Below are 13,148 nucleotides of genomic sequence, written 5' to 3'. Positions count from 1 at the left end.
GTGGGGGGACAGGCCTCGGCGGGGCCACTGACCTTGGGTGCCCACGATCTCCATGTGCAGGTGTGCCAACCCGCTCGCGGCAGACAAGGCCAACTTGATCATCCCCTCGATGGTCACCGTGTAGCGGTTAAGGTAGTCAAACAGGGAGCCGTGCTCGTGGTAGTCCGAGACGAGCCACAGCTGTGTCCACGTGCCGTTATCTGCAGAGAACCACAGAGGAGTTCCAGAACAGGCACGACGACCCACAAAAAGGTGCGATGCCAACTTGCTAGAGCCCTGAATTCCCGCACCTGGCTCCCATGCCTCCTGAGGCCCCACTCTGCTGTCTCATCCGCGGTCGCCTTGGGCTTTAGGCTCCAGGAAGGACAGGGGGATGGCCTTTCCTTCTCAGACCTGCTCCTTTACTTCTTGAAGGTGGCTGGAGGATGCTGAGCCACGCTTCTTTATCACACCAAGTTTGCAATGTGAGGCATTCCCAAGAGGGAGCACGGGCTTAGAGAAAGTGACAGAATCACCTGTTTCCTTTGCAACACTGCTTCTGATCCCGACAAGACCTGCTCAGCCACACCACGGCTGGCTGCATCCACCCCGGCCAGGGAGGAAGGCTTGGCGGGCCCTCCTCTGTGCTCCAGCACAGCCCCCCACCCCCCCAGCACCAGGCTCACTTGTGGCCTGGAAGTGCCTTGCTCCTTCCAGGCAGTGAGCTCTCCGTGGAGGAGGAAAGAGTCCTTTGTGCACTGCTGTGTTCCAGGCCGCACATGCACAAAGAGCACGCTTCCCAGTCCTCCAGAGGATCTCCGCCTCTTACCCTCAGAAGGCAACGGCGGGTGGCGAGCACACACCGCACATGCGGGGCAGGGCGGGGTGCAGGGTCGAGTGGGAAGGAGGGGCGGGAGGAAGGGAGGGAGAAGACAGAAACCCCACGGCTGGTAAGCTAATGAGCCCGTGCTGCTGTCCTTAAGAAGACCGGACACAGGACTGAGCTGTCGCAAATTCCAGGTCGGCCCGGTCCCAGGACACTCTACTGCATCTATCACGTTAAAAAGGTGACAACGAAAGGGGCCGATCTTCCTCCTCCCCTGGCCCTCCTGTGGGGTTCAATGGCCAGCGCCTGCTCCTACGAGCTGCCAGAATCAATACAGGGAGTGGCTCCTGGCAAAGCACCAAGTGAATTCTCTGATTACGCGAATGAAGGGTCCACTGAACACGCCCTTTCCGCTCGGCCTGCCTCTGACGTCTCGAGGACCCTGTCCATCAGTCAAAACAGAAGCCATCTCTTGATCTTTTAAAATATACGTAAGATTTAAATTCACCGTCAAAAGGTGAGGCTGTTTTGAAAACGAACAGCTTCCCCTTCCTCCCTGGTGTGAGTCTAAGACTGTTCAGCTTTGGGGCAGCTGAGGCCACTACAACCCCCCACAGCAATGCAAGGAATGAGCAGCCCGCTGTTGTTTTAGGAAGGAAAAACACACACTTAGCATCTTTCGTAGTCTTTGTCGACGTGGAATTCTAAAAATCGCTGGACCATGCAGCAAACTACGTCCTGACTGCCGGAGACACTCTTCTAAAATGGAAAGGGCATCTCCCCACGGCCCTTCTGGTTCAGGGGCATTACCCCCCACATGTGTTCAGCCCCCTCTTCCTGGGCGCTACAAGGGCGGGGACTGGGTCTGTTTCTTATGTGTGATGATCCCAGGACCAAACGGCAGGCCGTGAGCATTACTGAATTAGTGAATGAAATTTCAATTACTACCCGCTACCTCAGGATAAAGTACAATTCTCTCAAAAAGGCCCCTTTTAGCAGTTCCCTTGAGGCTCAGTGGGTTAAGGATTAGGAGTTGTCACTGCTGTGGCTCTGGTTACAGCCGTGGTTTGGGTTCAATCCCTGGCCTGGGAACTTCTGCATGCTGCAGGTGCAGTCAGAAAAAAAAAGTGGGGGGGGGGCGCCTTTTTTAACCTGACTCTGCCACCTCTCTACCCATGTCTTTGGCTTGCTCATTCTAATCGACCTGCAGGTTCCCAAAGGTCCCTGGTCTCTGCACAAGTGTCTGGAGTGCTCTTCTCACCGGTTTTTCTTTCTGACCAACTCCTGCCATCTTCACCTCAATCAAGCTCAAGTGTGACCTCCATGGCTTCCATCTCACCCCCAATCTGTGCCCAGCAGAACAGTTGTTGTTTGATTACTTCCTACAATCAAGCGTTAGTTTACTGAACTCTGCCAGTCAGTGAGGTCCTTAAAAATGAGCTCACCAGAGAGACTCCAAAACGAAGCAAAATCAGCAGAGCGAGGGAGGAGGCACTAAGGAACCTCAGGTACAAGCCGACCAAAAGCTGAGCCTGGAGACCTCGGGGAGCCCTTGGTGGGAGGCAGGCATGGCCCCGCTGCGCCAGCTCCACGGCCATCATGGGGAAGACGCTGCGCTGTCACCGAGCACGGACCTCGTGCTTTACTCGGACTGTCCTCTCCTGGAGGGGGCTGAGGCCACACCTCTTCGTTCCAGTTATTTTCAAGGCAAATTTACCGGAGCCCCTGGAGGGACTACCCTGAGGGTGGGTGTGGGAGTCTCAGAGATGGGAAGGTGAACAGGTAGGATAAGAGTTTATCTTATTTATCGGCTTAGTAACTGCTCATTTACTTGCTTAATAACCTGGGTTTCTTTCTTTCTTTCTTTCTTTTTTTTTTTTTAATGGCCACACCCACAGCACATGGAAGTTCCCGGGCCAGGGACTGAATGTGAGCCACAGCTGTGACCTGAGCTGTTGCACAGACAATGCCGTAACTTAACTCCCTGTGCCACAGCGGGAACTCCAATAACCTGGGTTTCTGTATAAGGTTGTCACAGAAGAAGTCTGAAAACCATTGCCTTATCTGGGTTCTCCTTCTATGGATAATAACTCTGAAGGCAAAAAGAAGAGTGCAGTCGCCCCTCCAGCTGGGACCATCGCTGGCCTTGGGACGCTGTGTACCCAAACCCAGCCTGTTACCTTTGTTGTCGGCAGCAATGAAGCCAAGGATGTTTTCATGGCGCAGCATGACCGTCTGGTATATCTCTGCTTCCCGGAACCAAGACCGCTCTTCGCGAGAGGAGAATATTTTCACAGCCACGTCGCCACCTCTCCAGCGGCCACGCCACACTTCTCCAAAGCGGCCCTTGCCAATAATCTCCTGCAAAACGATGGTTCGGGCCACTGTGCGCTGAACAAAAAGGGGTAACCCTATGGACCAGAGAATGGAAAGAAAGATGAAACTGTGTGTCTGCTGAACTCCGCAACCCCCTCTCTCAGCGCCACTCTGGAAGAGCCCTCACCCCATTCTACACTTGGCCTCTGACCGTGGAGGGCTGCGGCGGCCCCTGCACCGTGTCTGGCTAATCCACAGAGGGCTAAGCCGGGCAGCACTGCGAGTAAGTGAACATGGAAGGGGAAATGCATGCAACTCGCTGTTCCTCTTCTAGGCAAGTTCTCCTGGTAGGGACCCAGTTGGTACGGCGGAGAGATCTGAATATAAATGTCGGACCGATTTAGCAACTCTCCAGCCAGCTTCTTGGGGGCCAATCCACCCAGGGCTGCTGTCTGTGGAAGAGGAACGTGGGGGATTGAATGAAGGCTGGGAGCCACCTCCTGGCCGTTCCAGTCACTGGCCACAAGAGGGCAGTGCTGCGCGGCCCATGGAAAAGCCCACCATGGTCAGGGCCTGCCCACCTCTCTCCAGACAGCTCCAAGCTCTGCTCCGGTGGGCACTCCAGATGCAGAACCGGGTGGGAACTACCCGTGCTTGTTCCAAGATTAACTTTACTGTCTTTAAAGGACTCGTTTGTTGCCTCATTTGACTCACGCAGTGTCTCCCTGGCCAGCCAATCACCCCACCATGACTGTGACCTGTCTCCTTCTCTCTGACCAAATGAACAAATGTGTTATTAACTCCGAAGTTGCTTGCTGTATGCCACCGTGCATGAGGCACTATGCTAAGGGTTTGCATAAGTTATTTCATTTCCTCACAACCACCTAAAGGGTAGGTATTGTTATCCTCCCCATTGTACGAAGGAAAAAAACTAAGGCGCCAGGGGGAGGGTTAAGTCATTCATTCACAGAAGCCATAAACGGCAGGGCGGGGAGTCAGGTCCAGGCCTGACTCCCAGCTTTACGATTTTCACCGCGGCAGCATACCACCCCGAGTGTTTCCCAGTGCGGCCCTCTCCTCCTCATGCCCTGGACGCCTGACCTAGTTCTGGTCTTTCGGTCTCTCTGCCTCCCATCCCATGGGCTCCCGCCCTGCCCTCCCTAGAGGGGGCTGGTAAATGAGTGAACCCCCCACCACACCACTGCCAGAACCGCTTCTGCACGAAGACACGGGCACTGATTTTCTCACACGGAGGCCTGGTAGATGCCTCCAGCTCCCCAGGTAAAGCAGGACCCCCAGGGCTTCCACCAGGGCAGCCTGCTCCTGCTCTGGCGTGGGCACAACACGCGGGCCTCTTGTCGCTCCCTAAACACTCGGTGAACGTTTTCATGTCTTTTGTCCTTTTGCCCAAGGGTTCTTCCTTGGTTTGGAATGTTCCCTGCCCTTTCTGCTCTCAAGACTTCTAACGAAGTCTTCGAGACCCCTTTCGCCACAACCTCCTCTGAGGCCCTTCCCCTCTCTGCCCGGCTCTTCTATCCAACGCTGGCTCTTTCTCTTCTCGCCTACCCTGTGTCGTCCAGAGGGCATTCACCACGCACTTGCTTGTGCAAACTAAAAGTCCCACAAGCGGCGAGGACTGATTTAAGTCCACAGAATGCAAACTCCCAACATCTTGGAAGCTCTGCATATTCTGAATTCAGAATGGACTAAACCACCCAGAGAGAAAAAGTCATGAATAGTTTTACTCCAAATGACCAGGTAACTGCCCTGGACCTCTCCTAGACTCAGCTAATCCTGATCTTAAAAAAGACTCTGAAAAACCCAAGCTACCCTCCTCCAGCAGCAGCAAATCAACTCACTGTGTCAGTCAGTTCTAACCACTGTCCTACCCTCTTTCAGCAAAGAACAAGCCATATATTTTCTCTCGTCCTAAAAATATGCAGCTTTTAAATATATCCATCATTTTGGCACCCTCTACTGCAGAGCTTAATAAAGGCAAAACCACGGAAATTCAGGAGATGTCAGGCCCCAAAGTATTCCTGCGCTCGAGGAGGGGTGTCTGGCCCTGACTGGTGGCGTAAGTTCCCTACAGAAGGGTGTCGTCATGTGGCGAGAAAACACACATAGACACACAACCCTCACAAGTCCCATCCTGCATGTTTCAGTTAGGAGGACAACAGCGACCTGGGCAGATGACGTTTCCTACGGGAACGGAATCTCACTGTCACAAAAATAATTGTTTATCTTCAAAAAAGACTCTTTAGCTAGCTGGGCTCTAACCTGAGACCGGAAGAACCCAGCCCCCTTCATCCAAAGGTCAAGTCTCAAGAGAGGGCCACCTAAGAAAGGCTCGCTTACCAAGAAGAAGCCCGGAAGCAGTGCTCTCGCCCTGCTGGAAGCCCCCGCTGCCTTTATTTTAACTGCCACCAAAACCCCTTGGGCAACCGGTACAAGTCAATGATTCACCCAGCCCGGCTCTCTCGGCTTTACTCGGTGTCCTTAAACTCCCCTTGCGGTTGCTCGCAGATCAATGATTAGCTGCCACCACCTCACAGGAACCCGGCACACTCCTGTTTCTCAAAAGGGGCCCTGAAGCTGAGCACTCCGCTGCTCAGGTGGAACCAGGCGCATTTCAATAGCTGTACGGCTCTAAGACCTGAAGAGCAGCAGGGACTCCAGAATGGAGAGGCTTGCACCTGACCTTTGGAATTCCAGAGAGTGAACGATTTTCCGTGAACCCACTCTCTTCTCTTATTCTGTGTCAGACTCCAAAAGTGGGGGAACTATGACACCAAAAGGCCAGCCTTCTTCTGGAAGGCTCCATCCTGCTGGCAGGCAGTGATGAAGGCTAACGACAGACACGAACGAGGCCTGAAGCCGCGTGTACCTGAGCCCGACCCCGACGTGGAGAGGTCGTAGACGAGGTCCTGGAGCGTCTTGTCCTTGGAGAGACACATCTCACACGAGGGGTCCTCCATGTCCAGCCTCTGGCGGTTGTGATAGACGCGCTGATGGTAGTTAATGACAAGGAAGACGATGATGATGATGAGAAACAGGAGGAACACTGGGCCGGCAATAATGCCCACCAGCTCCACGGGGCCCCACATGGAGGGGTGCTCAGGCTCCTTGAGGTGACCTGGGGCAGGTGAGAGAGGAGAGGGAAAGAAGAGAGTGAAAACGAGGGAACGCTGTGGCCTCCTCTACCCTGGATCCCCCCCATCTCCTCTCTGCGTTCACAGTGCCCTTGACCCTGCTGGTCGTACGGGGTGAGTCTGTCTGCCTGGGCACTCTCAGATGCTGGCCGCTCCCGTCAGGGCACCCTCTGCGGGTCAGGCCCACCACCCGCTCTGCCCTTTCAGTGTTTCTCGGTGCCCTTCCGGCCTCCGCGCCCCAGGCCCCCGCCAGGTCCTGCTCCTCCACCTGCGTCTCACACCTGCTCCTCCATCTCCCAGTGACACCTCCTAAACGGCAGTGCCTGGTACTCCTCAGCCTTGGTCACTGCCCTTTGCAGCTCTAGTCCCCCTGCCAGTCTGCCGTCACCATCACGCCAGAAGCTCCCTTCACGTGACCGAGGGGCCGCCTCCTCCAGGATCGGCCCCAGACCCTCCCGCGGGGACCCCTGCCTGGCTTTCCCACGCCTCGCCTGCTGCCCGGGGCGGCTCGGCCACTGCCCAAGACGCAGCTTGCACTCCCGCGCCTCACTCGACAATCCGCCTCCCTCATCCTCGCATCTACAGACTGGACTGGGAGGAATCCCAGCCCGTGTCACCTCGGGGCGCATCCCAAGGGCACCTTTACCTATCATCAAACAGAGGGAAGGGGGTGGAATAGAGAAGGACGAAACGAGGGGGAGCCCTACCTCCATGGCGCGCCAATAGTCCAACAAGGGTGTCCACTCACCGCTGGGCACCCTCAGGTCGATCTTGTTGCAGAAGTCGGTGTAGCAGCAGTGCGTGTTGCGCAGGTCCTCGGAGCTCAGGCAGTAGAAGGGCTTCCCAGCGGGGACCAGCTCCACCTTGGGGATGCAGGTGCGCACATGGTGCTCCATCCCGTCCAGGTTGAAAATGGAAACCATGCAGGCCCCATCCGTCTCACACGTGTAGTTGGCCTGGAGGCAGCTGGTGCAGGCACAGAGCAGAGCTGCGGGAGAGTGGGGAGGGGACACTGACATCACCGCGAGCTCTCATCCCAGGTGCTCTCCCCGACTTAGACGACAACCTCCTAGCCGGCCGGAGGCTCCAAAGTGTGGCGCTTGGGAGTTCCCGTCCTGGTGCACGGGAAACGAATCCAACTAATATCCATGAGGATGTGGGCTCAATCCCTGCGCTCGCTCAGTGGGTTAAGGGTCCGGGGTTGCCGTGGCTGTGGTGTAGGCTGGCAGCTGTAGCTCGGATTTGACCCCAGCCTGGGAACCTTCATACGCTGCGGGTGCAGCCCTAAAAAAGCAAAACAAAAACAAAACAAAAAAGCAAAATGCAGCACTTTTAAGAGAGATGGTGCCAGAATGATGATATCATCAACGGGGGCCTACCCTTTCCACCTGTTTATTCAGCTCTCAACCAAGGCTTTCTGGGCGCCATCATTTTCCTCTTAGGGTTCTAGTTTATGTCTACGAGAAACAGAGAAACTGCCTTTTTATCTCTGCTTTGGACTTAGGCTTAATTTTTTTTTTTTTTTTTTTTTTTTTGGTCTTTTTAGGGCCGCACCCCTGGCATATGGAAGTTCCCAAGCCAGGGGTCGAATTGGAGCTGTAGTCATCAGCCTACGCCATAGCCACAGCTCACGACAGCACCAGAACCTTAATCCACTGGGCGAGCCCAGGGATCAAACCCGCGTTCTCATGGATACCAGTCAGGTTCATTACCGCTGAGCCACAATGGGAACTCCAAGACTTAGACTTAATTTTTTAAAAAGTGTTTTATGGGAGTTCCCAGTGTGGCTCAGTGGAAACGAATCTGACTAGTGTCCATCAGGACACAGGTTCGATCCCCGGCCTCGCTCAGTGGATTAAGGACCCAGCATTGCTGTGAGCTGTGCTGTAGGTTGCAACTCGGCTTGGATCCTGCATTGCTGTGGTTGTGGTGTAGGCCAGTGGCTACAGTTCCAAGGGGACCCCCAGGCTGGGAACCTCCATGTGCTGTGGGTGCGGCCCCTAAAATGGGGAAAAAATAACGTTTTGTGGCTAGGAAAGAGGCTTTCCTTTAGATGTAGACGTCTGAGGGTCAGAGGAAGGCACCTTCCCTTTGGAGACTGGAGGACCCCACCCCCCACACTCTATCCACCACCCAGGGTTCCCTAGAGCCATCATCAACCCCATCTCCTTTCTCTGCACCGGGAACGCCCACAGCTTCCTGAATGCAGTGTGAGTGCTCTTACACATGGTTTTGCTGCAATGCTTTTTTTCCTGGCTAATTCTTACAAGTTCTTTAAAATCTGGCTTCAACGTCACTTCCTTTGGAAGCTTCTCCCGACTAGTGCAACATCCTCCCCTCCCTTTAGTCCCCAGCAGGTGCCCTTCTCAAGAGGGGCACAAGGAGCGCCGGCCAAAGAAGAAAATACCAGTGCCCGCCTCCTAAAGTCATGGTGAGGATTAAATGAGTTAATGCAGAAAAAGTGCTCAATAAATGTCACTCAGCTCTGAACGGCCCCTGGACATCATTTTTTCTTCCCCCCGGGGGCCGCTACCGCCGCATATGGAGGTTCCCAGGCTAGGGGTCGAATTGGAGCTGTAGCCAGAGACACAGCAACGCCAGATCCAAGCCACCTCTTCGACCCACACCACAGCTCACAACAGCGCCAGATCCTTACCCCACTGAGCGAGGCCAGGGATCGAACCTGCATCCTCATGATTGCTGGTCAGATTCGTTAACCACTGAACCACGACAGGAACTTCCAGATATCACTTTCAAAAGTGTAATATACATATTTTTTCAAATCGGTAGTGCACTCAATCAGCTCTGGGACTAACGAGTATGACTGGGTGTGTTTATCCCTAAGTGTGCCCTGTTGACAGGAAATTACTGTAAATGAATTTGGTGCCTCTGAAAACCAGTTGGGCAGCCCTGGAATCTGCGATCCTTTATTTATCCGTCTAACAAGAATAGCACAGACAGCAGCAGTCAGTTCTCCCCAGCACTGTCTCCCAGAAGCCTAACCTAGCCCTGACCCCTTGGGATGGGCAGGGGGAGGCTCGAGCCCCTGGGACACTGAGGTTGGGACTCGCCCATCAGGGGTGCGGGTGGCAGGGCCCACCCGAGTCCCCCACTGGACACGAAGTGAATACTTTCTAGATAACAAGAGGGAACATATTCAAACTATGGCCCCCGGAGAAGAGGCATTTATGACCAGTCCTGTGAAAAACTAGCTTGTTGTAACTCACCCCTTTCGGCTGTAAACGGTCTATCTTTGTCTCTTCCTCCAAAACACTGGAGGGCATCTCTTGGCTTTTCAAATCCCCAAACTGATTCCCAGTATCTCAGGGTCCAAGCGCTCCTTCCCCAGGCTTTCTATAAATGACACGGTCCTTGCCAGCCCCAGCGGGGAAGCAAGGGAGGGCGGGCACGGACAGGTAAGCGGGCAGTGTGGATCTTCACGGCCTGGCCTGTGGGATTGTTTTTCGTGGCGTTTGATCAGAGCCCTTTCTTCTGGGAGAAATTCCAAAACACGCCGCTACCTGCTGAAGGGCTTGGGTCGTGTTATATTTTCAAGGCAGGAAGTTTAAAGCAGGCATCCTTTAGATGAGGACGCCAATCATAAAAGGAATTTTAAAAGTAAATTTAATCCTAAACTTCAATTCCGACCCTTTTAGATGCAAGAGAGACCACGGACCCTCCTGGTTCCCCCCCAGTCCCCTTGTTTGCCCCCTCCCGGATTCCTTTGCTGACTCTAATTTACCTCGGCGGCCCTCAGAACCCTCCACCCAGACCTCCGGGCGCACCGCACGCTGCCGTCCTGCCTGCGCATCCGAGAAGCCCATTCCTCTCCCGGAGTCGGTGGGGACATTCAGGCACGAAAGGGGTCCCCGCAATGCACGCACCCTGCCGTCCAGGGACAAGAACAGCCTGGGGCTATTTTGGGAAGCGAGGAGGGAAAGCGGCCGCCTCCCCAGCCTCCCGGAGGGCTATTCTGAGCACAGTGGGACTCGCGGGCCAGACCCGCGGCCGCCTCTGGAAAAGACGCTCCCTCCTGGGTCGGTCCGTCAGCAGCAGGCGAAGCAGAGCCTCTGCTTCCAGACGCTTACTCTCCTTTCCCCGGTTCACGGCCTCTTTCACAGTGATTCATTCCGGAGAACGAGCACACCCACACGTGGCTCATTATTTTTGGGAAGTACTTAAACAATCTTGGTGTAAGACAGGAAAGAACAAAAGTGGTGAAATCTATGCTAGACGGGACGAAGAACGGAACTGGGAGCAGGGCCATGTGGCTTTGTGATAAGGGGCTGGGCAAGTCCCTGAATCTCTCCAGGCCGGGGCCGCCCAACCAGAAAATACCATTTCTGTGACAGAGACGGCATGAAGATTAGCCCACAGCTGCTGAGGGCTGTGGGTCCTCCCAGAAAGCTGCTGCCTGCACACATCTGCGCACATCTACGCGCTGACGGAGTGAGCGAGGGGTCTGAAAACGAGGCGACTCTGAGATCCCTGTCACCGCGGCCCACACCCGCCAGGGGTTTCAGTTACCATCACCAGCGCCACGGCAGGGGATCCGGGCAGGCACAGGTCACGCAGACCCAAGGCTCAAATACCAGCTCTCGCATTAGTCACATGACCTTGAGCAAGTTAGTAAGCGCCCGGCACCCCAGTCTCCTAGTCGGGAAGGCGGGACTGTTATTCACTTCACAGGACTACGTGGGAATCACACGAAATAGTGTATTTTCAAAGTGCTTAGCAAATAGATGCTCAGTGAATTTTACTCCCTCCTCCCCGCGCAAAACTCAAGTAAACACATCCGTGAACAATGTGTCTCTTTAACCACTAACTAGGAAGCGCCAAGTTGCAGCATGACCGCAGCAAGGACCTGCCGTTTGGGTCTCAGCTCTGCCAGTAACTAGTTGCGTGGTTTGGGGCAAGTCACTTAACCTTCCTGAACCACATTTTCCTCACAGTTACCCAGAAAGGAGGGGCTCCAAAATCCTCCAGCTGGAATCTGAGGCTAGTTTGTTTTTAAATTCACACAATTTGGACCACTGATCCAACCCTGGGAAGTTCTGCTTTAATTTCATACACCTTCCCGTGAACTTTACAGACAGACCAGTCTTTGAAAAGATTTTTTATATTCGTTTCCATTATGGTTTAGCACAGGGTACTGACTATAGTTCCCTGTACTATACAGTAGGAGCTCGTGGCTTTATCCACCCTGCATGTAACATCTGCTAACCCCAACCTCCCCATCCCTCGCTCCTCCACCCCCTCTCCCCTTGGTGGCAACCACATGTCTCTTCTCTATGAAAGACAGACTAGTATTTAAATTGTCTTCTGTTAATATTCATTTTTCACTGAAACAAAGCAAGTGATAATAAAATTAGAAAAACATCTGAATTTACTCAAACTTTACTAGTACACTAAACCCCAAACCTAATTTTGATTTCTTTGGAAAGCTAAATCTCGATTAATGATAACAGCTCTTCATCATCTGTTTCCTAGTGACTCATCAGGTTAAATCAGCCTACACATGCACATGCGTGTACGTAAATAATACACACCTAAAAAACTCTCCGTGTTCCATGACCAAAGAGCTACGTAGTAGAAACGACACAATTAGATAAAGCAATCATGGAGGAGTAACAAAACCCATCTACACAAAAGCAGGTTAAAAGCAGTCAGAATGAAATTCCCCCTGGCACAGCACTTCGTTATCAACAAGGTAGTCAAGCCGGAACTAAAGACCTCTTGGCAGGATCTGAACACGGTTTCAAACTATGATTGGAAGGTGGTCTGTGGCAGGATGTCAAAGGCAATCTGATTTGTGAGCGAGGCTGTGTGGGGAGGAAAGCCGGCAAAGCCCCAACCCGGGCAGACTGTGCAGCTGCACGTCACGGAGGCACCGGCCGCTGGGTCTGAGCAAAGACGGCCCCAGCACAGGCCAGGCCCAGGGCCGGGGGCTCCCTCTCCTACCCATGGCACACTCTGGGAGGACACTCAGCCAGGCTGCTGCTCACTGGAAATTCCCAAGAAGCACCATACGGGGCTAGACTCACAGCCACTCAGCCCACATCACCAGGGACGGGGTGTGGGAGAGGGCAGGGCGGGGGCACCGACCTCGAAAGATAAGAGGCACGCTGCAAACACCCACTTATCTGTCCTGGGAGATGAAGGTCCACCAGGGTTTTTAAAGCTACAGCACCTGTGATTTTAGCTTCATTGCTCCTTTGGGATGGTAAGTTTCATTTTAGCTTCAAAGCTCCCGTTTAAGGGACACTAATCCTGCCTCTTCCAAGCTTCACTGGGCAACCTTCTAGTCCTATAGAATCTAAGATTCAGTGCCCAAATCCACCTGTGCCACCCATACTCTTCATGATGCTACAACTTGATCATACACTGCCTCTGAGCACTCATCTTTCCAGACGACAGCATCCATCAGACGGACCAAACTGATAAGAAGCGCCTACAACAAGGCTGGCAGCTACAGCTCCAATTAGACCCCTAGCCTGGGAACCTCCATATGCCGCGGGAGCAGCCCAAGAAATGGCAAAAAGACAAAAAAAAAAAAAAAAAAAAAAAAAAAAAGAACCTACTACAACCCACGATTATTTAAATCATTCTTTCTTGGACCTTATCCAAACTCCCTACAGCTTCCTTAGGAGAGAACAAAGACCACAACTACACAACTCCGTGATCCTCAAGAGCCAAGATGATCTGGGGGGCGGGGGTGGAGAAAAAGAACAAAGCTGGAGGGATCACATTTCCTGGTTTCAAAACTTACTACAAAGTTACAGTTATCAAAACAGTGTGGTACTGACTTAAGTACAGACTATAAATCAATGGAATAGAATTAAGACTTTAGAAATAAATCATACATCATCAACAAC

At 53.3% G+C, this 13,148-nt stretch overlaps 1 protein-coding gene across 14 annotated transcripts in view; it reads right to left on the bottom strand.

Moving 5' to 3' along the window:
• ACVR1B (activin A receptor type 1B) overlaps window positions 1-13,148 on the bottom strand; it is a 36,488-nt gene that overhangs the window by 11,688 nt on the left and 11,652 nt on the right. For 8 of the 14 annotated variants that reach the window (XR_014845127.1, XR_014845128.1, XR_014845129.1 and 5 more), the window contains exons 2-5: window positions 7,022-7,261; window positions 6,009-6,257; window positions 2,986-3,216; window positions 33-200 (exon numbers count right to left, since the gene is read on the bottom strand). Coding sequence is in view for 7 of the 14 variants with exons in the window: in XM_085024451.1 (XP_084880577.1) it covers window positions 33-200; window positions 2,986-3,216; window positions 6,009-6,257; window positions 7,022-7,261 (888 nt within the window). In the remaining 7 variants the exon portion in view is untranslated. Of the gene's footprint in view, window positions 1-32; window positions 201-2,985; window positions 3,217-6,008; window positions 6,258-6,980; window positions 7,262-10,015; window positions 12,843-13,148 lie in introns of those variants that run through there. The other 6 variants (XR_014845132.1, XR_014845133.1, XR_014845134.1 and 3 more) reach the window with 2 other exon arrangements.

This window comes from Sus scrofa, chromosome 5, assembly GCF_054392235.1.
Source record: "Sus scrofa isolate SSC_HxYL_T2T_F1_AM1 chromosome 5, Sscrofa_HxYL_maternal_Yorkshire_Landrace_v2.0, whole genome shotgun sequence".
In the NCBI taxonomy this organism is placed as follows: Eukaryota; Metazoa; Chordata; class Mammalia; order Artiodactyla; family Suidae; genus Sus; species Sus scrofa.
This window is presented reverse-complemented; position numbering and strand designations above follow the sequence as displayed.